This window comes from Vitis vinifera, chromosome 9 (genome assembly GCF_030704535.1).
Source record: "Vitis vinifera cultivar Pinot Noir 40024 chromosome 9, ASM3070453v1".
Classification (NCBI taxonomy): Eukaryota; Viridiplantae; Streptophyta; class Magnoliopsida; order Vitales; family Vitaceae; genus Vitis; species Vitis vinifera.
Window position 1 is genome coordinate 19,488,899 of NC_081813.1, and position 26,317 is coordinate 19,515,215.

The following is a 26,317-nucleotide window of genomic DNA, read 5'->3' on the forward strand; positions in this document are numbered from 1 at the left end:
TGAGGGATATAGGGTCACGACTGGTAATGATTCTCATCCTCTCCTAGAGTATACTAGCAGATTTGAATTCATATTTTCCCTTGCTAGTATATTACCAAGGTTAGTTTCAAGTTCTTCAACTAACTTCACTTCTTCCAGAAAATCAGCATGATTAGTAACATTGCTGTTAGTAACATTTCCATCATTGCCGTTATCTTTCTTTTCACTCCAAATAGGTAAATAAGGAACCTCAGTTTGCCCCCCTGAAATTCAGTTTTCTGGAAATAGGGCAGATTTTACAAAAAAATTCATAGAAATAAATCTCCTCTTTTAGGTGGATTAGCACTTGTACCCTTTTTGTGTAGGAGATTAGCCTAAAAAAAACACATGTAATTGGCTCTAGGATCAAGTTTGGATCACTTTTGTTTGGAATGTGGACAAATGCAATAAACAAAGACTTTTGGAGGAAGGGAACAGAGGCTCTCAAGGTGTCAGCAGGAATTTGGGAGTATAAAATTTTTGTGGGCATTCTATTGATAATATAGGCTACTATAAGAACCGCATCTCCCAAAAAAATTTCTAACAAACATTATGGCTCTAGCTACCTCTAATAAGTACCTCTCTGTCCTCTTGGCAACTTCATTTGTTGTGGACTATCAATACAAGTGATTTGATGAACGATTCCTTTCTCAAGAAAGTATGACCAAAGTTTTTGTTTAAAGTGCTCCCCTCCATTTTTTGACCTTACTACTTGCACCTTAGCATGGAAATGAATTTGGATCATTTGGCAAAACTGTTTAAAGATAAAATGAGTTTCAGAATTTTCTTTTAAGAGTTAGATCCATGTGGTTCGGGTACAATCAACAATAAAGCTTAGCAACCATTTTGCTCCAGAAAAGCAACCCTAAACATTATTATGCATGATACAAAAAGGTACTTCACTTTTTTTATCACTCAAAGGATAAGGAACATGATGGTTCTTCAATAAATCACATACTTGACTCTTTGAACTTCAGAAAATCTAGCTTAACAGATAATTCAGGGTAGAAGGTTTTTAAAGAAGAGATTTAACTATCAAAAAAAAAGTTTAAAGAAGAGAAACCTAGATGCCCTAATTTTTCATGTAAAAATCAAAGGGTCAAGTATCAGACCCCTATTGAAGGAAACCCGTGTTCGCAACAATGAGGCAAAGGCAGTGACGGGATCTCTGCGTTCGCAACGACGCAATTTCTGTTGCAACAGGGGCACAATTCAGACAAAAGAAACCTTTAATCAACAATGAAGGTCGACATTAAACTTTGAGCTCAACAATTAAGGCTAAAAAAATATATATATATTTCTTGATTTATAGATTTATGAGTATAGAGCTTTGATACCATGTTGAACTTCTAATTTTCCTAAAAGCTTAAGCTTATAGGATTTAGACCCATAATGTATATCATGCACTCTAACACCCTCCCTCATTGTAAACTCCATTTTTTGGGTCTTACACTCACATTAATAAATTGGGTAATTAGACATATGATGGTGAGATTCGAATACTTGACCTTCCACCAAACAAGGTTATAATACCATGTAGAATATGAAGAATTGTAAGGTAAAAAGAATAAATTTCTTCCTTAAATTTCAATCTATACAGACCCACATATTTATACAAGTATTCTTAGCACAAAAAATAGAAAGCTCCCTAGCCTAATTATATCATATCCCCTTGATTATGGGTATGTCCTAATTCTCTCCTTAATTACAAAATTATGCTGCTATAATATTTCCTAATTCCATTCTTTCATACATCGGAATCAATGCAATTGTGATTTCCAGATATGGAAAAGTTGAAGTTGGAAATCCAAATGCAAAAGACCAGTATGGAGGGATAGAACTCCTTTATTTAAAAGACACATGCCAACAGAACAAGGGGGAAGCATCTACAAATATGGATTTTCAGTGGTTCATTTATTCAATCTGTTCTTGTACTAACAGTTAATTTCTGACCTTGATATTTCTCTTACCTTGCTATCCTTTCCAAAACAATGGACCTACTGAAACAGCTTTACCTCAAGATGATTTACAAGCTAAAATAATGCAACACATGTGGCTTTGTTCTTAAAGATAAATTTGAATATTTGTGATAACAGATGATTGAATAATGAGTACTATAATAAACCAGATATGTGAAAAAAATGATGAATTTTGGAAACCAAGACAGCAAGCAACAATGGATTAGCATCCTCAGAATTTTGATTCAGTAACTCTGCTCAGAATACATAGATCTAATCATATTATCCCAGAGGACAGAGATTTCTATTTTTATGACAATATTGGTGTCAGTCCCTGGAACCGTTGAAGTCCCTGGACCCATAGATCAAATATATCTATTTCATGATAGATGTACAGGTCTAGCTTTATCTATCATACTCATAGCTTTTGAGCCACAAATCAGTTGTGTATGATGAGTAACTCTTTTGTTCCTCATTCTGCAATGTATGACTATATTTGATAAGATCGAAATGACAGTAAATCTATGTCATCTACTAATGACAGGCTTTTTTAACAATTCAAACAGCTACTGAATAAATACTGACATGATCATAGCTTACCATAAAGAGTTTTTAAGATAGATATGTAAATGAAAATCATAGAGTAGTTTCTTTCCTTTTTTATAGGCAAACAAGAAGTGTTTATCAAAGACACAAAATAAACACATACCAGTAGAACTTGTCCATCCTTCCATCACGAATCAAGGGAGCATAGATTGTTGAAAAATCATTTCCTGTAACAATTATAGGAACTCTATTCGTAATGTCAGTTTCTCGCCAATCTTGTCCAATACTGACTCTTGTAGGATTATCTGACAAATTCATCAGAGTCCCAACAGCAATTTGATTGTTGACTGTCACTTGAGTGTTTCCTATAGTAGAAAAATATACATTTCAATATAAAAAATAAAAAAAAATAAAAATAAAATAAAAAAAGGAAAACAATAAAAATAAAAATAAAATAGAGAACAAAAGGAAATTGGAGTTTCCAATCATTGTTTCCAAGATTAGTATAGAGAAATGAAAGGAAGTGAGTGAACAAAAAGGTTTGGAATGCCAAATAAATGACTTCAATATGAGGACTACCCAATGTGTGCATGAGTGTGTATAAGCATATAGAACCAAAGTCATGCATATAGAACAGAAGTCAAGCTGATGGACTGCATTGGAAAACACAAACTATACAACACAGCATTTCCATCCAGCAATTCAAATCAAAGTTATCAACTATATCTCACCAAATCTCCCAATGCCAGCATCAATGTCATTGATCATTAAACAGCTCATCTTCCCCTGCGGTAGTCAAGGAAAATCAACCATAACTGCATTAAGTACTCAAACAAAGTCGATAAGAAACATCCATTAGGACATTGATATAAATCAGAAATATTCACTGAAGCTTCACATAGAAAACATGTAGATTAAAAATTAATTATTTTGGATCGCCATCTTTTGAACTGCCATGATTCGTCTGGTTTTAGCAAGCGTGCAGTAGCTTGTGGATCCTTATAACCTAGGAGGAAGTTCTTTATATACATTTTTCATATCATGAAAAATTAATGAAGGGAAAAAGGAAAATAGAAACACCCATTCACTCATTCTGCTTAAGAGCTGCTCCTTTTCATATAAGGATGGGATACTTTTCCAACTTAAATGATCCAAGGAAGGAGCAAGTACCCTAATGCCAGGAACAAGAGTGCAGTCTTTTTCAGGACTAATTTCTAATTTCAGATACAAGCCAACCATCCTTGGGGATGCTTTGCTGTCTGGTTTAAAACATTTTATTAGTGTTGAAGAGGGAAACCAATTGTATAATCAGATGTATAGGCGGTAAATTAAGGAGTTTCCCTCTTTGTATAGTTCTTGCATGGTTGACTCATGATTTCCGATGATTACCTGAACCTTAGGCTATATAGGTGTTTCCTTTTTCTAATTTGTCTGTGATCACTGCATATTGGTGTATACCTGTCAATACAGAATAAGAGAGAAAAATGTTATTCTTCTTCCTCTAATTGTTCTTCATGGTCAGAGCCCTGGGGTTTTTGGGTTGGTTTTCAGGTTTTATCGATCAGTTCTTTTCAGCCTTCATAGCAAGTTCTTTACTGGTCTTCATTGCTAGTGTTTTTTCATGCTTTCCCATGCTCGCATCACTATATGATCTCTGAAAACATAATCTAGTCTCAATGCCTATTTGTCCTGTGAAGCCCTTCTGATTTTTAATCACCAAAAGTTCTACCTTCATTGCTAATTCTCAATCCACCATGTCTGAAGAATTTGGTGCTACCCTTTCCACAGTTCAGATAAGATCAACAACTTTTGCTAGAAATCTTTCCAACAATAAGCAAAGCCTCCGAGTTCCCTTCAAATTGCATGGCAGTAACTATCTTGAGTGGTCCCAATTGGTCAAGACTTTCATTAAAGGAAAAGGAACAAGGAAGATCCCCAATTTAATTCTTGAGATGAAGAAGATTCCATGGCCATGCAACCAGAGTTTAGAAAGACACACATGTTTCTCATTACTGCCCATGAGATTTGGGAAGCCTTCTTGCAAACTAATTCAATGATATACATGATAGCACAGATTTATAAAATTAATTGAAAAAACATGCAATTAAACAAGGAAATTAGTGTGTGACTAAAAACTATAACACTCTGAGGGTCTATGGATGGAATTAGATTATTATCAACATATTAGAATGGAGTGCAGCAAAGATGCTCCCAACTTGCAAAATTTTGTTTGGAGGAAAATATCGTGTTTCTTGCCGTCCCAATACGGAGTTGGATCAAGTTGGAGTCTAGGTCATAGGGTAGAAGTTGTTACCCCTTTCAGAGAGGTATTTTCAATTATAAAAGGAGAGGAGAGCTGTAGAGTGGTGAAACTATTGCAACAAGCTGAGACAAACTTGAGAGGCCTGTAGGAAGCTTCATGGAGGATCTTCATTTTTGGGAAAGGGACATGGAAAAGAGAAAACCAAGGAAGAAACAGCTCCTGTCCTGGTAATTAAAAAGTAAAGGTTACTGATGGAATTTTAGTTACAGTAGCTGGTCAAGGAACCATCTCTATGACTCCCTCCTCGTCTCTAAAAGCCATTTTGCATGCCCCTTAACCCTGTTAATTTTCTGTCCATTCACCAGATCACTAAGGACCTGAATCTATCTCACTGTGTTTTAGGAGCTTGCCATGAGGAATAGCATGCTAGCAAGAAAGAAAGGTTGTACTTCCTTGAAGCTGAGAGTGGCAATAATGACCATATTCCCCTTTGCCCCTTTCAGAGTAATCTACATACAATAAAAATCAAGTTTGATAACTTCATTTTCTTGGACATCCATCTTTTGCTTTGTTAAAAAGAAAGTTTCCATTTGAAAACCTTGATGTTCAAAGTCTCTATTATGAAGTTTGTGATTTATGAAACACCATTGTTGAATATAATGTATTTATAGTATATAAGCTTTCCTTGTTAATATAGGTCACATGTATGGTAGTTAAGACTCCTAGCCTTGTATATATATATTGTTCAATTGTAAGTAAATATATCAATGAGAATTAAGGTTTTTCTTCTCTCTCTCTCTCAACATGGTATCAGAGCCAAGGAAGAAAACCTAATTCTTTCATGTTTCCCGTGTCATCAACTCTGGGAAACCTTCCGGTGACCGTGTTTCATTCCGGTCACCTTCCCCATCTCTCAATACTTTCCGGTCAGTCGGAACGTCGTTAGAAACCACTCACCGCCTGCGAACTTTTCCGGCGAACTTTTCCGGCGACCTATTTTTCCAACACCGACCATACCAAAAGGAGCGCCTGGAGGAGATCTCCAACTTTTGTGAAGGCACCAGCACCAAAAGAGCATCCACGCGCCATTTTCCGGCCGGCGGCTGCATCTCACGCGCCGGCGCGTGAGGGCGCGTGAGGCATTTTCCGGCGACACGCCTCCTCCTCCAGCTTCGCCTGACGCCGACCAGCCTCCCTACCTCCCTGGTTTTCCCATCCGAGCCCTGCACGTACCTCTTTTGGGGATTTTTGTCTCCGTCGGCCCTCCAAACAGTCTTTCCGACGAAGCTCCGACTACTTTTTCTCCACTCCAATCCCTGCACCTGCCTTGGGAAGTGTCTTCTACCTTTCTGGTGGTACCACGCCGCGATCTGAGGCCGTCTCCCTTTTTCGGTGGTGCCACACCGCAATCTGAAGCCGTATTAGGGCTCTCTTCAATCCAAACATACTTCATTCTCCAGATAAGTGGATATGGCTACTAAAGCTTCCATTTTTTCCTCTGTCATATCTGGATCTCCTATGATTACTTCGGAGAAATTAGTTGGCAGTGAAAATTATCTTTCCTGGTCTACCTCTGTTGAACTTTGGTTTATGGGTCAAGGATATGAGGATCACTTGGTTACCCAAGAGGCAGATATCCCTGAGGTTGACCGCGTATAGTGGAGGAAGATAGATGCACAGTTATGTAGTGTATTATGGCAATCGGTTGATCCCAAGATTCTTCTTCATCTTCGGGCCTACAAAACTTGTTTTTAATTTTGGACTCAGGCCAAAGGATTATACACGAATGATATCCAGCGTCTTCATAAGGTGGCTTCTGCTATTGCCCATATCAGCCAACAAGACTTGGATCTATCTACTTATATTGGTTAGATTGCCTCTCTTAAGGAGGAGTTTTTGACTGTGATGCCTCTTACTCCTGATGTTGGGGCTCAACAAACACAGCTTGACAAGTTCTTCATGGTTCTTACTCTTATTGGCCTCCGTCCGGATCTTGAGCCTGTCCGCGATCAGATTCTTGGTAGTTCATCAGTTCCGTCCTTGGATGATGTGTTTGCTCGCCTCCTCCGTATCTCCTCCACTCAGACTTTGCCATTTGATAGCACTTCAGATTCCTCTGTGTTAGTTTCTCAAACTAGCTCTCGAGGAGGCCGCAGTGGTACCCGAGGTAGAGGTCAACGTCCTCATTGCACCTATTGCAATAAACTTGGCCACACTCGCGATCGTTGCTATCAGTTACATGGACGGCCTCCTCGCACTGCCCATGTGGCCCAGTCCTCTGATTCTCCGCTGCCTCAGCCTCCGAGCTCTTCCGCATCTCAGGCTTCTGTTGCCTCTGTTGCCCAGCCTGGTAATGCCTCTGCCTGCCTTACCCACACATCTTCTCTTGGACCCTGGATTCTAGATTCTGGAGCTTCTGATCACCTATCTGGTAATAAGGATCTTTTCTCCTCTATTACTACTACCTCTGCTTACCTAATGTTACCTTAGCTAATGGTTCTCAAACTGTGGCTAAATGTATTGGTTTGGCCCTTCCTCTGCCTTCTCTACCTCTCACTTCTGTCCTTTATACTTCTGAATGTCCTTTTAATCTTATTTCCATCAGCAAAATCACTCGTACTCTTAATTGCTCTATTACCTTTTCTGATAAATTTGTGACCTTGCAGGACCGGAGTACGGGGAAGACGATTGGCATAGGACGTGAGTCTCAAGGCCTCTATCACCTCACCTCGGATTCATCTCCTGCAGTTTGCATTTCCACTGATGCTCCTCTCCTCATTCACAATCGTCTGGGCCACCCTAGTCTCTCCAAGTTCCAGAAGATGGTCCCTCGTTTTTCCATCTTGTCGTCGCTTCCGTGTGAGTCATGTTAGCTTGGGAAACATACTCGTGTCTCGTTCCCAAAGCGTTTGAATAATCGGGCACAGTCTCCTTTTGAGCTTGTCCACACTGATGTTTGGGGTCCTTGTCGGACTGCGTCTACTTTAGGATTTCAGTATTTTGTCACTTTCATTGATGACTATTCTCGATGTACTTGGTTATTTTTAATGAAAAATCGAGCTGAATTATTCTCTATTTTCCAGAAATTTTATGCTGAAATCCAAATCCAATTCAATGTTTCTATTCGTGTGTTACGCAGTGACAATGCCAGGGAATATTTTTCAGCCCCATTTACTTCGTTTATGTCTCATCATGGGATTCTTCATCAGTCTTCTTGTGCTCATACTCCTCAACAAAATGGGGTAGCTGAACGCAAGAATCGACATCTTGTTGAGACAGCTCGTACTATCCTCCTCCATAGTAATGTTCCTTTTCGTTTTTGGGGGGACGTTGTTCTTACCGCTTGTTATTTGATTAATCGTATGCCCTCCTCTGTCTTACACGATCAGATTCCTCACTCTCTTCTCTTCCCTGACCAACCACTTTATTTCCTTCCTCCTCGTGTCTTTGGTTGTACTTGCTTTGTTCATATTCTCACTCCTGGACAGGACAAGCTTTCCGCCAAAGCCATGAAGTGCCTCTTCTTGGGATATTCTAGACTTCAAAAGGGTTATCGTTGTTATTCCCTTGAGACTCATCGATACTTTATCTCCGCTGATGTCACCTTCTTTGAGGACTCACCATTCTTTTCCACCACTTCTGAGTCTCTTCCTGTTTCTGAAGTCTTGCCCATTCCCATTGTCTCCCCACCTGATGCTATGCCTCCTCGACCACTTCAGGTTTATCATCGTCGTCCTCGTGTCGTTGCTCCTCTCCCTTTTACTGAGGCACCTGCTGACTCACTTCCTATCCCTTCGACTTCACCTGCCCCGGCTCTGCCTTCTCCTAATGACTTACCCATTGCTGTTCGGAAAGGTACTCGCTCTACTCGTAATCCTCATCCTATTTACAATTTTTTGAGTTATCATCGATTATCTTCACCCTATTCTGCTTTTGTTTCTGCTATATCCTCTGTTTCTCTTCCAAAGAGCACCCATGAAGCTCTTTCCCATCCAGGTTGGCGACAGGCAATGGTGGATGAAATGGCTGCTCTGCACTCTAATGGCACTTGGGATCTTGTTGTTTTACCCTCTGGTAAATCTACCGTTGGCTGTCGTTGGGTCTACGCAGTTAAGGTTGGTCCTGATGGTCAGGTTGATCGCCTTAAGGCCCGCTTAGTTGCTAAAGGCTATACTCAGGTTTATGGTTCTGATTATGGTGACACATTCTCCCCTGTTGCCAAGATTGCTTCTGTACGTCTGCTTCTCTCCATGGCTGCTATGTGTTCTTGGCCTCTTTATCAGTTGGATATTAAAAATGCCTTCCTTCATGGTGATCTTGCCGAGGAAGTTTATATGGAGCAACCTCCTGGTTTTGTTGCTCAGGGGGAGTCTGGTTTAGTGTGCAGGTTACGTCGTTCTCTATATGGCTTGAAACAATCTCCTCGAGCATGGTTTGGCCGTTTTAGTTCTGTTGTTCAAGAGTTTGGCATGCTTCGCAGTACATCAGACCATTCAGTTTTCTATCATCATAACTCCTTGGGGCAGTGTATTTATCTGGTTGTTTATGTGGACGACATCGTCATTACAGGTAGTGATCAGGATGGTATTCAGAAACTAAAGCAACATCTTTTTACCCACTTTCAGACCAAAGACTTGGGGAAACTCAAGTATTTCTTGGGAATTGAGATAGCTCAATCCAGTTCTGATGTGGTCCTTTCCCAAAGGAAGTATGCTTTAGACATCCTGGAAGAAACCGGTATGTTAGACTGTAAACCGGTAGACACACCTATGGATCCGAATGTCAAACTTGTACCAGGACTAGGAATGGCAACGGGGCGGGTTCGGGACGGGTCGCCCTTATCCCAACCCCGTCCCGTTTCTTCAAAACAAATCTCATCCCCGTCCCAAACCCGGGGCAGGGCAGGGTATGTAATCTCATACCCGTTTTGAAATAATAATCAAAATCCCATCCCCGGCCGTTCCGACCCGGGTTGCCCAAAAACAGGTGAAAACAATGAGTTACAGATTGCTAAAATGAGGAAAATAAATTAGCAAAAAGACCACCTTGTTGCCACCAGATTACAAATCTGGACAATCCCAAATATCACCAACAAATTTCTCATCTTTTGCCCAGAAATTGACAAAAAAAACACCCCAAACCAAACAAATCAACATTCAAATCTCTCATTTTTTTGCCCAGAAACTGACAAAAAAACACCCCAAACCAAAAAATCAAAATTCCAAAAAAAAAAAAACCTGAAACGATTCCCATGGAGAAAATGGCAGTTTCGGATGGATTATCCGATGGATTTCTGCATTGAGTACTCCAACTATCCAAAACACACCATCTTTTAGCATTTTGACGAACACTTGAGTTGCTGATTGCAGATTAGGGATGAGTTCAGGGACAAGAACGAGGATGAGAGGGATTTGCGGAAGCCATTTCTTCACACTAGAAACTGGTATGAGGCAATCTAGTATGATGAGGTCGTCTCAGGTGATTCGGGATAGCTCCGTCTCCATCATCACTTGTGTTCTCACCCTAGGAACGAGAACCCTAAAACGAGAGAAAAAAACCTAAAACGGGAGAGGAAACGGGAGAGGAAGACCAGAAAGGATAGGAAGCAAATATTTATAGGTGGGGGTAAACTTGTAATTTCACATTCGGGGCGGGGCGGGGCATATTGTTACTAAACCCGATCCCGCCCCGAACCCGATTCGGGTTTTTTTTAAAAACCTGAACCCGTCCCATCCCCGATTTCTATGCTCCCATACCCGTTCTAATCGGGGCGGGGTGGGGCGGGTAACCCGAAAAACCCGAGAAATTGCCATTCCTAACCAGGACAGGGGGAGCCTTTAGGAGACCCCGGGAGATATCGACGGCTCGTAGGTAAATTGAACTATCTCACCATTACTCGTCCAGACATTTCTTTTCCTGTAAGTGTTGTTAGTCAATTCCTACAGTCACCATGTGATAGCCATTGGGATGCCGTAATCCGCATTCTTCGATATATCAAAAGTACACCAGGCCAAGGTGTGTTGTACGAGAACAGAGGTCATACTCAGGTTGTTGGTTACACAGATGCAGATTGGGCTGGCTCACCCACAGATAGACGTTCCACTTCAGGGTACTGTGTTTTTATTGGAGGTAATCTAATATCTTGGAAGAGTAAGAAACAAGATGTAGTGGCCAGATCTAGCGCTGAAGCCGAGTATCGAGCTATGGCTTTGGCAACATGTGAACTCATATGGTTGAGACATCTTCTTCGAGAGTTGAGATTTGGAAAGGATGAACAGATGAAACTCATCTGTGATAACCAGGCCGCATTACATATTGCATCCAATCCAGTCTTTCATGAAAGGACCAAGCACATTGAAGTTGACTGTCATTTCATTAGAGAGAAGATTGCATCAGGATGTTTTGCTACAAGTTTTGTTAATTCAAATGATCAACTAGCAGACATCTTCACTAAATCTCTCAGAGGTCCTAGGATTAAATATATTTGTAACAAGCTTGGTGCATATGACGTATATGCTCCAGCTTGAGGGGGAGTGTTGAATATAATGTATTTATAGTATATAAGCTTTCCTTGTTAATATAGGTCACATGTATGGTAGTTAGGACTCCTAGCCTTGTATATATATATTGTTCAATTGTAAGTAAATATATCAATGAGAATTAAGGTTTTTCTTCTTTCTCTCTCTCTCAACAACCATCATTTTTCATTTCCTTTAAGTAATAGAAAAAGTTCAATCCCTTTTAGTTTAATTCATACAAATGTTTAGGGGCCTTCTTGGGCACAAAATATTGCAATGATAAGTGGGTTATCTCTTTCATTGACGATTTGATGAGAGTTGCATAAGTGTATCTTTTGAAGAGAAAAAAAATAAAATATTAGCACTATTTTTTCCAACTTCCATAAAATAGTGTGTACCTAATTTGATACTAAGATTTAGACAGTTAAATCCAATAATAAAAGAGAACATTTCAACCAATATCTTTTATCTTATTTTCAAATGGAATGGAAGGTATTGTTCATCGATCTTTTCGTATTGATAACCCACAAATAAATAAATGAGGTTGTAGAACTAAAAAACAGACACTTGTTTAAGGTTACTAGAACCCTACTATTTCAATTGAATTCACCAAAATCATATTGGAGAAAAATCGGTTTTCTGCTGCTCCTCTTATTAATGGGTTACCATTTAGGATTCTTGACTAAAAAATTCAATAAGTCCCGACCCAACTTTATCCCCATTTTGATGGGTTTTGTGGTATTCCTCCTAAACTTTTTCAATGTGTGGCTTTCAATCATACTCATGCCAATCAAAGAACTAAAATTGATCCTTGGGCTCTTAAATATAGGTTAATTATTCTCGTAGAAAGAAAGGTACAAGTACTATTATCTACCTTTAGAAAATTCTTTGTGCCCATGGATATGACCCTAATTGAAAATCAACCTGATCACTCTTAGTCTTATGTACAAGGGGAGCCTTTTGTAGAAGATAAGGAGTTTTTCCTCAAGCCTTAACTATTACTAGTGGCATTTCTCAAGTTTGAAGTACTTGCAGCTCTAGTTACAACCCCTACAACATTTGAAATGGTCATTATCTAAAATCACAACTAATGCCATTGAATTTGAACCTAAGTCTGAAGCTATGGAACCTCTACCCAGTACCTTGCAAAGGAGAAAAGAGGAGGATCATGTACTGCCACTCATGGTCTATTGAAGAACAAAGCAAGCATCACAAGAAACTCTTCATGTTCAAATCATTGACTCTGTCACAAGTACTCAAAGCTAAACCAACTCAAGCTTTAACAATCTTGATGATCTAGATTTAACTATTGCTTTTATAGAAGACAGACAACGTACCTAACACACCATCTGTCCAACATTCTCCTCTTTATAGATTGTCCTCACCATACCAAGCCTTTGCTACTAAACTAAACTTCATTAAGATATTTAAAACAGTTCAAGAGGCAGTTAGGGAGGACATATTAAGGGAGGCAATGGTGCAGGATATGAATGCAATAAAAAATGTGAACAAATAAAACACGGGAGATAGTTGATCTTCTTACTCGAAAGAAATTTGTTGGATGTAAGCAGCTGTTTGTGGTGAAGTATAGAGTAGGTACAAGGTTAGGCTAGTAGCCAAAGGCTACACATGAACTTATCCAAGAGACTATTAGGAAACTTTCGCACTGGTGGCAAAAATGAATACTAGTCATCTCTTGTTATCCTTAGCTACCAATCTTAATTGGCCCTTACAGCAATTTGATGTAAAAAAAATACCCTTCTACATAAGGACTTGGAGGAGGAGGTCCACATGGATATGTCACCTGGACTAAACGAATACCTTTCTACCAACACAAATTGAATTTCGCCAAAAACTAAGAGGATATCTTAAATGTGATAAGAGTATTTGGCTGATATCTTTATCAAATATCATAACATGTACTCATAATTTCTTGTACTTTTAACATATTAAATCCTAGTTACTCCAGATGTATACTCATTTCTAAGGATATTTCTTTGTATATCTTTAAGTTTCACAGAGCATACCTGTTAGATTAACAAATTAAACCCTAGTTACAACGCATATACTCATTTCTAAGGATTTTTCTTTTTATCTCCTTTAGTTTCACAAAGCATATCCATTAGATTATCTTCACTTACAATTTATTAGATCCATTGTGAAATCTCAACATACTAATCAAGAAATGATGCAGATTCATGTGGGGATTATGAATTAACTGAAAAAAAATGAAAATGAAAAATTGATGAAATCACATCAAGCAACAATGTCATGACCCTAGACATACATATATTAACAGTGAAAGTAGTAAAGCTTCTAACTTGGTTCTGGACCACTTGAGAAGCTGTTCTATACCGTTCCCGTATCAATTTCCCTGGTTCTCCTGTTAAAGGAAATAAAAAAATTTATATTATAAAATATTACAAGTAAAATAAAAAGTTAAAAAAGCAATCCAAATCTTGTGTTAATGAGGAGAATTATTAGCTGGAAAGACATGGTATACCTTAGGAAAGGAGTTTGTAGAATATGGCAAGAGAAACATAGAGTTCTTTTTAATAACCAAATTAAAAAAATATATATATCATTAACATATTTTCTACGGAACAAGGGGGTGTGACCTAGCATACTGGGGAGCATACAAGGCACACCATGAGGGTACAAAAGGAAAGCCCAAACTAAACTGCCCCAAGCTGTCTACAAAATTTAACATGGACGTTGCATTAGCTTTTGTTTTGCCATAAGACCACAAATACAATGCTCTGTAAGGAATAATTTTTCAACACTAACTTTGATAGCTCCATCACCCTGAAAATTCTTTTGCTTCTCTCTTTCCATATTGTCCACCGGCCACATAGGGGAGCTCCTTTCCAAGCTCCCAAAATGCATCAAGGTAGAATAAGTTAAGCAATAACCCTCAAAGGCATACACCTTAAGGGTCAAGGCATTGATTAGGCACACCTTAGGTGTGGTTTTGGCACTATAAGGGATGAGGTGCATGGTTGGAGACTAATGCGGATGATGATGACATTGAAGAGAAGGACTTCAGTTGATATGTTTTTGAGTTATACATGTCTAATTTATCATATTCGTTATTTTGTGACTTTTTAAGACTTCGATGAAAGTGTGAAAGTAATAATATGATTGTTAGTCCCCAAGGAGCATCTCTGACATGTTATCTAGTAATTTTAATGGTTTTGGATCTTCCAAGAGAGGGATTGTTTTATGGCAAAACGCGTGCATCGCGTTAATTTGGGTGGTGTGGCGGGAAAGAAATGCAAGGATTTTTGAGGACAAAGCAAGGAATTCTGAGTATCTTTGGGATTCTATTTGTTTTCTTACCTCTTTTTAGGCTTTTTGTTCTAAGGTTTTTAAGGGGATTCCTCTTAACATGTTACAACTTGATTGGTTAGCGGCGTGTAACTAGAGTGTCTACTTTTCTCTTTTTGTACTTTCTTATATTTGATTACTTGTAGTCTTGTTTTTCTTTGTTGGGAGGATTCCTCATCCTTCTAATTGTACCTTCTTTTTATCAATATATTCCTTTGTCGTTTCCTATCAAAAAATAATATGATTGTTAGTTGACTTAAATTGACTTATTATAAAGCTTATTATATATTTTATTTTATTTTATTTTTTATATTTCAAATTATTTTAAATATTCCATTAATTATGAAATTAGAGTACCAAAAGGCTTGTGCCTCAACACCTCAATGCTTAAGCTTCCCCTTACAGGAACTCAAACAGCTAGTGTTATGCTTTCGCCTTTAAAAACTTCATTCTTGCCCACAAAACCATAATACCATCCATATTTCATTGATTCCGCATACAAGTGTCAGGTAATGGGAGTTGGTCTAAATATTAGACATCTAATCCCCAAAGCTTAGGCAATTGAGGCAAGGCAAAGCATCAAGTACAGGTGTATGTCCAACTTTCTTCTTCTATACAGGGAAAAATGAAGTATAGGTGAAACATTAGCATGTCTGACATGGGTCCATCACAGACATGAAATACCCATAAAACAAAGGTGGGAATTACAAAAGCATCCGATGGAACTTAACAGTAGATCAGGAATAGTTCTTCACTTCCTCTGTTTTACATTCATGTTAGGTTTATAACCAACAATAAGCATGTTGAGAACATACTCATACCCATATACAAGTCATGACATGGGTACTTCACATATTTTTAAAAGTCCATGCAACATAAAGCACTAATATTGCCAAGAATGAATTTTAAAAATTACCCTAACTATTTTCTGATATTAAACCAAAAAAATACAATCTTAGAACTTATAAAACAGCCCTTAAGACAGTGACTCACAGCCTCCCTCTCACCCAAATGAAATGGGTTAGCATGTCTGCCATGGGTCCATAACTTGCATGAAATACCCATGAAACAAAGGTGGGAATTACTAAAGCATCTGATGGAACTTAACACTAGATCAGGAATCGTTCTTCACTTCCTCTGTTTTACATTCATGTTAGGTTCATGTCCAACAATAAGCATGTTGAGAACATACTCATACCCATTTACATGTCATGACATGGGTACCTCACAAATTTTTAGAAGTCCATGCAACATAAAGCACCAAATTGCCAAAAATGAATTTTAAAAAATTAACCCGGCTATTTTCTGATACTAAAGCAAAAATACAATCTTAAAACTTGTAAAAAGTCCCTTAAGACTCATATGTACAATCATTAATTTGTCTTGCATTCACAAGTACCCCTTAATTTATGATAGTTTAGTCTCTATTTCTTTAAATAAAAAATAAATAAAACTAAAAGTAAAATATGAAATAATCATAATACAAGAAGCATGCTAGTAAATAAACCCAAAAGAAAAAGGGGGAAAGGAATAAGCAAGGAATCCATTGTACCGGCTCTTTCTGATTCCAGTTCCCCAGCAGACATAATGACAGGTTCTATTCCCATGGCCTGGAAAATAAGTTCTGTTTGAAATGATTTTCCCTGACCTTTTCCTCCCCAAATGCCTGCAAAATAAATGATATAATTAAACTAGCTTCATTAGTTATCAGGAAATATGTTCTAAATAAATAACCATAAGCACATGAAATTAATTTTCCATTCATGGGAGAAAAGGCACTTACATCTTATGCATGAAGTGTTCTTAATTAATAAACTGAGGGGTGAAACTAAAGCTATTTCAATCAGGCTACAACATAAATAATTTATATACAATTTTTTGTCATTGGAAGGATATTAAGGCCATGAAAAGTAAGTATATTCTCCTCTAAGAGCTTTAGAGCATAAGCAAGTACATGGACCATTAGGAAATGATAAGATATGACAAAACATTTGGAAAAATATTTATTAAATATGACATCAATAATGAGTGTACAAGTTTTATAAAAGAAATTATTAATTTGTAGCCATCTATGTTGCACAGGTTTGGGTGTGAGGGTCAGGTATGTGTATGAAACTAGGTGTCTGATCCTTTACACCCAAAGATTTTAAGATAAGGGGGTTCCACTAAAAAGGATCTCAATAACTAGTATAGATAGTTAGATACGATATAACAAAAGTGAAAATCAATTAAAGATTAAAAAAAACGAAGATATCTTCTGATAAGAATGATCTCTTTTATTTCCTTATTTTTTCTTTCTTATCTCCAAATATTTTTATAAAGTTCATTAATAACAAACTCTCTTTTATAATGTATCTACCAAGAAAGTGGAAAATAAAACATAAATAAATAAAAATTAAATAGCCAAATCCAAAGAAAAGTATGAGCATTTGGTACAGATCCCCACCCACACTCATGTCATTGCATGTCAACAGGGTATGCTGAGTGAAATTGGAGGATCCATGTATCCTAGGTGGCCATTTTATTATTGATAAAATCTTCTAGTAACCTGTGTAAAATGATTGTGAATATTATCTAGCATTAGAGGTACTTTGGTCTTGAGAAGATGACCAATCCAGTGTTAAAGGTACCTCAAAACCCATGTCAACACCCATATCATGTCATTCTGACATAGCTAAGTTGAGTGACATTGAAGAATCCAGGTATTTTAGGTAGCCATTTTATCATTGATAACATCTTCTAGTAAGATGTGAAAAATGATTGTGAATATTACCTAGTATTAGAGGTACATTGGTGTTGAGAAGATGAGCAATGTAGTTCTTCACAATGTGGCACACTGCATAAACACAAGTGGGAATAGCACCAATCATAACAGAGTCCAACAACCAATACTGCAATTTTATCATACCATATTAACAAAAGATATGGAACTACTCATTTCGCACCCTTGAAGGGATAAATACTAAATGACTATGGAAAACCTTTCCAACTGATTTCAATATGAAGAAGCCAAGTACATGTGCAGATTCAAACCTAAAATGAAAAAGAACTGAAATTATCTAGGAATTGTCATGATTTATGCAACTTAGAAATTGAAGTGATAACATAAGAAGTTCAAGCCATCAGATTTTGCTTCCTATTTATAACACCAAAATTTCCCCATAGTTACTTTTATGAGGTTTATTACTTTCTTTTGGGTATCAGAGCACCAGTTGAGTTGGACTAAACAGTTAAGTTACTCTCTCAATTAATTTTGATGAAAGACCTACTATTAAAATTGAGAACAAAATACAGTAGCAGGGTGAATAGTGTTCATTACTGCACAACGAAATCCAAGAATCTTTACTATGTTTCTTTAGAATGGGAAGAAAAAACAGTAAGGACCCAGTAATGTTGGTATGAGATCTTGCGTCTTCACCTCCTTCTTATTCCTCTGTTAACAGAAAAAAAAAGGAATATTTATTAGAGAAAAGGGATTCTAGTACAAGGGTTAGTATCTTTCAAGGAAATAAATACGATCAACCACCAACAACAACTCAAAAGATGGCCACATCAAACACCAAGAAACTCAGTGGTGGAGAAGGTATCTAACAAACATTGCCAAAAACGAAGCTCCTCATTTAGCCAAAATTTGCAATATGGTGTTCCCACTAAAGAAAGCCCTAGACCTCTAGAAAGGTATCCAACACATCCATGAATTGCATCTCCAGACCCTCTCATACCCTGAGTTCCCAAGAAAGGGCAATAGCTGAGTCCCTTTCCCCCTAAATTTACCAACTCCCCTTGAAGATGGTTCCTGCAAATCCTTACAATAATGCTAGGGTCTCCACCTCGATAGGTGGATCAAACAGAAGATACTCTAACCACAGTACTCACATGGTTCCTAAGCATACATCAATCTTCTTATGCCCCAGATTACTCATTGAACAACCACCAAAGTTAAGTTAGGCTCAGCAGGAGCAGGCATCAACCATACTACACTTCCAATAGACAACAATAAACCTCACTTCATTTGACCAAGATCAAGCTAACACGTACAGCAGAGAACTCTGGTTCCACACACCCAAAGACATGTGAGATAAGGAACAGTATCCAATATATAGATCTGTGTCTGTCCTCAAAGATTTTAACATCATTCTCAAGCCAATCATCCAAAAAGTGGCTAGAATAGCCCTTTCCAGCAAGACCCTCCCCTCACATCAATAGACATAGATGGTTAAACATAAATAATTTCACCACCCAAATCCACAAGAAGATTTAGTCCACAAGTGGTGAGATATTTCACTGACATTATTATGTCTTCTGAAGATGTTTAATCTAAACTAGAAAGGAGATTAAAAAGCTCTACTGAACTTTATCATAAAATCTCTCTCAAATTTCTTTAAATGGGGTAGGAATTTGTTCTTAAATAAACTTCTAGAAGAATTAAATCAACTGTGTTTGTCCTTGAAGCTCAATATATCCAGCTAGAGTTTCTAGCCCAATACATCCAGTCAGAGTATCTAGCTTGGTCGATCCAAGAAACCAATTATGGATTGAACTCCCATTTTGTTGCTTCAGTCAATTAAACTACAGTTTGTCAACTTCTAATTTGCTTCTTAAACTTCATCCTAAACCAATTAATCAAAGTTCAAGGATTAATCACACTAAATATCGATCTAAGGCTTCTAAGTCACCAAACCCAAATTGCTCCAAAAACTCATGGTTGAAAATCTTCAACCAATGCACAAATGCTGTCTCTGACACACTATCTATTTGTATCGGCTACACATATTGTTGCTTTCCTAACATAGAACATTACTTTTGAGACAAAATTTTGCCAACACAAATTTTGAACTAAAAGTTATAATACAAAGATAATGTGACAAAGACTAGGCAATATCATTTTTATACTTCTACAATAACATTATTGAAAGTTATCAACCGATGTAACATTTTTCCAACAAAAATATACTAGAAAAATTAAACAAAAAACAAAAAGAAAGGGAAATACAGTGCAAATTTCTTACTGCTTTGCATGATTCATCAAAGTTTTCTATCTTCACAAAGTTTCATAGAACTTACCAACTTTATCCTGTCAAGTAAAGGGGAAAAACAATGCATGTTAAGATAGGAAAGTATAAAATAACAAGCTATAAATCTTGACCTAAGAAATATGAACATTTAATGAAACAGCTTAAAAGAAGTTAGCAGTAATTGGCATGTTAGTTCAGACAAATCTTGTTGTGAGAAGCAATGATTGGCTACTAAGGAGATAACCCTAATCAAGAGCCACCCATAAAGGCCAATTCAGATAAATCTCAAATTATATTAGTTTTCATTGTCAACTAAGAATTGAAAAGCACATCATAATTTAAGGGCATTCCTCCATAAATAGATGAGCACCATTCATTTGAAGAAGACCTCTGAAGGAGAGGCCTGAAACTCGATGTGAAAAAGAAGCCTAAGAGGGAAACACACAAGGCTTTCAAGAAATAAGAAAAAATAAAATGAGAAGTTAATCTCCAAATTTTTTTATTCATGATGCTTCTTCTTCATAAAATTATTTGCTTTTTTTCTAATTTTTTGTTATTCTTTAATCAATAATTCTTCTCAATAAAAAACAAAAATATAATTAACACTTGAATTTTGATTCAATTAGGAGTAACTTAAAATGAGGAAGGAATTTCATCAGTGTGCATAACAAGTTTCTGTCACCGTAGTATGGTACAAAGAGTTACCTTGAATCTTGTTGGATTGAGGTTGGCTATTGAGGCTGAGATTTTGGCTCTTCTGAGCCAATAGCTGTAGGTGAAATCTATGGATCTCTCCAACCTTTATATAGAAGGAAATTCTGGTATTGTTATCTCTTGGGTGCCAAAGAAGAAGCAGGATAAGTGAAACTATGTACGTGATTATGTCAAATCATCAATGTTTCTAAGACTTTGTTCCTATTCTTGGATTCCTTGCTCCATAAACTAGTTAGTGGATCATCTAGCGGAATGCACAACCTTGGAGTTAGATGCTTTCTTCTTTTGATCAGATTCTGTGTTCATGTAAAGGATATCTTATCCTTCTTCGTACTTCTGAATTTATTTAATGATATGGTTGCTGCCTTTGATTTAAAAAACAAAATATATAACAAGCTAACATAAAATTAGGGGATTATAGGGTTTTTTTAATTTAAATTAATAATGCAAAGTTTAATATGTTTTATGGTGTCCCTCTGATTGATTTCTAAGTAACCAGTGGAAACTTATTTTGAAATTTGCTATAGTTACTTTGTGTCCAAAAGTGGATTCTACCAGGAAAAACAACGTAAACAAAAGCAGCATTTCAAGGTGTATTATTTTAGCTATTGATTTTCAATAGAACTAGTTTCTTAGACCAAACAAATTTTAACATTAGTCTGCATATTAGATAGATTTTGCTTTCTAAAGAACAATTTTGCATTTTTAAAGTAATCCCACATTGCACACTTCATGTTCTATTGTTAATATACTTTTAAATAACTATTTTTGTTTGAAGCATTAATGTCAACAGTCTAACAAAAGTAAGTGACAACAGTTAACCACAATGAAGAGAAACCAGAAAGAGAATATTGAGCACAAACAATAAAGAGAGAAAAATCATCCTAACAAATAAGAGAAATAAAGCAAGATAAAACCATGTAACTTGCCATGAAGACAGGAGCGATGTAGTAATCCCCTTGAAGATACTCAAATGAGCGAGTCACTTTTTGTCGGTAATCAAACACAATATCCGCTGCAAACAAGGAAAAAAGAATTTAAATCCTCAAAGAAGCTAAGCAAATTCAGCAAATTCAAAGTGAGAAACCATGGTTATCAGAGATTCAGACACCCTATTTGGTTGCTGAGAAAACCAAGGAAAACCAAACATCATGCACTTGACACTGTTTCAGGTTCCCAATAATTGAAAGTTAACTAACCCAATATTTGGAGGTCTTTGTTTTATACCCTTTGTGGCCCCATAACCAATAAAAAGCCAAATTACATTTTCTAAGCAAATCCAAAGAGTGAAAATCATGTATCGAAATTGAAAACCCCAGTTGGTTGCAGAGAAGAGCAAGGAAAATTCAACCCTGAAGGCCTGCTTGGCAATGTTTTAAAAAACAGTTAAATAGTTTTTGAGAATAGTTTCTAAAAACAATTCTCAATTGTTATTGTGGAAATATGGGATTATGATTTGTAATTAAGTGCCAAGATTAGAGGGATTGTGTTAGGATACTTTCTATTTTTATGGATGAGAGAATCTCTCCTTGTGTTAGGATACTTTCTATTTTTATGGATGAGAGAATCTCTCCTAATTAGTTATTGTTTCCTTAGAGATAGTGATTGTGCATATTATATGGCTTAGATTAGGAATCCCACTTGTATATATATAGGTTACTTTGTATTCAATTTTGACATAGAAAAAAGAAGAATATTTTCTTCATGGTATCAGAGCATTCAGATCTGAACCACGTATAAAAAAAAAATCATCTTTTTCCACGGAGAGCAGAACAGAAGGATCAAACTCGGAGGTGACGTCCAGACCTGAAGCAGTTCACTCCGACAGTGCCAGCACCACAGACGGCATCATTCTTCCCATAACAGGTCATAAACTCAATGGGCAGAATTTTATTCAATGGGCTCAGTCTGTTCGGATCTTCATCTGCGAGAAAGGTAAGGAAGAATATCTTACGGGAGCCATTGTTCAGCCGAAGGAAGATGATCCAGGATACCGAACCTGGAAGTTGGAAAATAGTATGGTGATGTCTTGGTTAATTAACTCTATGACCAATGACATAGGAGAAAACTTCATGTATTATGGCACAGCAAAGGAGATATGGGATGCAGCTAGAGAGACCTACTCCAACATCGATAATACCTCGGCGATTTTCGAAATCAAGATTATTCTCCAGGATCTTCGACAAGGAGATTCAACTGTTACCGAATATTTTAATATCCTTACACGGTATTGGCAACAACTCGATATTTATGAAGAATTGGTTTGGAAGTGTCCTGAAGATGGACTCCTATACAAGAAGGTCATTGAAAAGGAACGCATCTACAAATTTTTACTTGGCCTTAATAAGAATTTAGATGAGGTACGTGGAAGAGTTCTAAGTATTAAGCCATTACCTAGTGTTAGGGAAGTTTTTTCTGAAATTCGCAGAGAGGAAAGCAGACAAAAAGTGATGTTGGGAACCCAAAATTCCTCCAAAAATCTTGAGAACTCAGCCCTAGTTGCACGAGGAACCCAATCCAACAACAACAACTACCAAATGAAGAAGAATCGTCCATGGTGCGACCATTGTAGAAAACCTGGACACACGAAAAAGACTTGTTGGCATCTACACAGTAAACCTGCTGATTGGAAACCTTCTCGGCCACAGCAAAACAGAGAAGGCCGGGGTTACACAGCTACAACCGAAGAAGACACATCTGGCACCAGCTTAAATCCTGGACCGTTTAGCAAAGAGCAATTGGAGGCACTACAGAAAATGTTCCAACAGACTCTTCAATCAACTGGAACAACTATTGGTACTGCATCTGTAGCCCAGAAAGGTATTTTTTCCCATGCCCTAAATGTTAAACAGGAAAATCACACTACATGGATAGTGGACTCAGGAGCTTCAGATCACATGACTGGGAATCTCATGGTTTTTCATGAATATACTCCTTGCCATAACAATTCCTCTGTTCGAATTGCCGATGGAACCCTTTCTAGGGTATTCGGCACAGGTTCAGTTATTATTTCCAAGGATATTACTCTTCACTCCGTGCTCTATGTTCCGAAATTGGATTGCAACCTATTGTCTATAAGTAGACTAACACAGGATCTTAATTGTGTTACTAAATTCCTTCCTCACATGTGTGAATTTCAGGCCTTGAACTCTGGGAAGAGGATTGGCAATGCTGAGGTGCGTGCTGGACTTTACCTTCTGAGAGCTGAGGAAATTCAAAGGCTACCAATGAAGACTGCTTGTGTAGTTTCCAACCCTAGTACCAAGATGGATAGTGTTGTTATGTTATGGCACTACCAATTAGGTCACCCAAATTTTTCCTATCTTGAAAAACTATATCCATAATTATTCAATAAAAATTCCAAAAATTTTCAATGCGAAATATGTCAATTGTCCAAACATGCTCGCAACTCCTATTCCATTCAACCATACAAACCATCTCATCCTTTTTCCTTGATTCACAGTGATATTTGGGGGGCCTCTAGAATCAACAACATTACAGGTTCTAGATGGTTTGTCACCTTTGTTGATGACCACACTCGAGTGACTTGGGTATTCCTTATGAAGAAGAAATCAGAAGTGAGGGAAATATTTGAAAACTTCAACAACATGGTTCAGACGCAGTTTCAAGCAAAAATTCAAGTCCTTCGGAGAGATAATGCTCGAGAATACTATCACAACATTCTTGGGTCATATCTTCTGGAGAATGGCATCGTACATCAAAGCTCGTGCATTGATACTCCACAGCAAAATGGAGTTGCAGAAAGGAAAAATAGACATTTGATGGAGGTTGCACGATCCCTCATGATAGCTTCAAACATGCCTAAACAATTATGAGGTGAAGCTGTACTTACAGCAACCTACTTGATCAACCGAATGCCTTCTAGGATTCTTCAATTTAAAACCCCGTGTCAAATCCTCCTCGCTACATATCCATCCGCTCGAATAATCTCGTCTATCCCAATCAAAGTCTTTGGTTGTACTGCTTTCGTTCACATCCATAAGTCCCAACGTAGTAAACTTGATCCGACAGCCACTAAATGCATCTTTCTCGGGTACTCACCAAACCAAAAAGGATACAAGTGCTACTCTCCAACAACCAAGAAATTCTACACTTCCATGGATGTCACTTTCTTCGAAAATCAATCCTTCTACCCCAAAACTGCAATTCAGGGGGAGAACTGGTCCACAGATGAATTCCAATTCTGGGAAACCGAAATCAGCACTACTTCTCCTTTGAGTTCATCACTGCCTCCTCAAATAGATACTACTCTTTCTGTCCCCGAAAACAATTCCTTGGATGTCCCTTCTGTCACACCTGAGTCAACTACACAATGCAGTAAAGAGGTAATAGTTTATTCTAGAAAAAATTTAAAGGAAAAGCCCAAGAAACCTCCTCAAAAGGAGCCCGAGGACAGCACTCCACCTGAGTAGAACCAAGAATTGGACCAAGATCCAAGCAACCCAAACTCACAACCAGGTAACACAATTTATAATCTAAATTCCAGTAATGACCTTGATGATCTTGATCAACCCATTGCTTTAAGGAAAGGTGTAAGATCCTGCACTCAGCATCCAATCAGTAATCATGTGTCCTATGGAAAACTTTCACAAAATTTCCAAGCGTTCATCACTTCTCTTGAAGATGATCGTATCCCATCCAACATCCAAAAAGCACTTCAACAACCTGAATGGAAGACTGTTGTTCAGGAAGAAATACAAGAATTGGAGAAAAATGGGACATGGGAAATCTCAGAATTACCAGAGGGTAAGAGGCCTATTGGATGCAAGTGGATATTTGTCGTGAAGCACAATCCAGATGGAAGTATAAACAGGTTCAAGGCTCGACTAGTAGCTAAAGGATTTACTCAATCCTATGGCATTGATTATGAAGAGACATTTGCACCAGTAGCAAAGCTCAACTCCATCAGAGTGTTATTGTCAGTTGCAGTAAATTTGGACTGGAATCTGCACCAACTTGATGTCAAAAATGCATTTCTCAACGGAGAACTAGAAGAGGAAGTCTACATGAAGATTCCACCTAGTATGGAAACTCCAGAAAATTCAGGAAAAGTGTGTAAACTGAGAAAGTCCCTATACGGTCTAAAACAGTCACCTAGGGCCTGGTTTGATCAACTGACTAGAGTTGTGAAAAAACATGGGTTCATCCAATGTCAAGCAGATCACACACTATTTATGAAGCACTCTAAGGAAGGTGAAATGACTTTGTTCATTGTCTATATTGATGATATTATAATTACCGGAGACGATGAAGAAGGGATAGGAAATCTCAAGAAACTGCTAGCAAGAGAATTTGAAATCAAAGATCTTGGACAACGCAAATACTTTCTTGGCATGGAAGTTGGCAGAACTAAGGAGGGAATTGTGGTCACGCAAAGGAAGTATGTCCTTGATCTACTTCAGGAGACTGGAATGCTAGGTTGTAAGCCAGTGAACACGCCTATGGATCCTATTGGTAAGATTGATAAAGATAATGACAGTCATCCAACTGACAAAGACAGGTACCAGAGGTTAGTAGGAAAGTTGATCTACTTAACTCACACAAGGCCCGATATTGGTTTCGCTGTGAGCATGGTAAGCCGCTACATGAACAATCCCACTGAAAGACACATGAAAGCCGTATACAAAATTTTACAGTACCTTAAAAAGAGCCCGGGTAGAGGACTCTACTTCAAGAAAACCTCAAGTAGGGAAGTTGAGGTATTCACAGATGTTGATTGGGCAGGATCCTTGACAGATCAAAGGTCAACTACTGGGTATTGTTCCTATGTGTGGGGAAACTTGGTGACTTAGAGAAGCAAGAAGCAGTCCGTAGTGGCGAGAAGTAGTGCAGAGGCAGAATTCAGGGCAATGGCTCATGGGATATGTGAAGGAATGTGGCTCCAAAGAATACTCAAGGAACTTGGAATTATATCAAACTCCACTATGACAGTTTTGT

The 26,317-nt window shown here is 37.7% G+C and overlaps 1 protein-coding gene across 1 annotated transcript in view; it reads right to left on the bottom strand.

Moving 5' to 3' along the window:
- LOC100263841 (ribulose bisphosphate carboxylase/oxygenase activase, chloroplastic) overlaps positions 1 to 26,317 on the bottom strand; it is a 46,596-nt gene that overhangs the window by 18,575 nt on the left and 1,704 nt on the right. The window contains exons 2-8 of the mRNA XM_002270789.4: positions 21,289 to 21,374; positions 19,695 to 19,704; positions 17,404 to 17,466; positions 16,183 to 16,296; positions 13,625 to 13,686; positions 3,254 to 3,308; positions 2,686 to 2,887 (exon numbers count right to left, since the gene is read on the bottom strand). Coding sequence (XP_002270825.1) covers positions 2,686 to 2,887; positions 3,254 to 3,308; positions 13,625 to 13,686; positions 16,183 to 16,296; positions 17,404 to 17,466; positions 19,695 to 19,704; positions 21,289 to 21,374 — 592 coding nt within the window. The remainder of the gene's footprint in view (positions 1 to 2,685; positions 2,888 to 3,253; positions 3,309 to 13,624; positions 13,687 to 16,182; positions 16,297 to 17,403; positions 17,467 to 19,694; positions 19,705 to 21,288; positions 21,375 to 26,317) is intronic.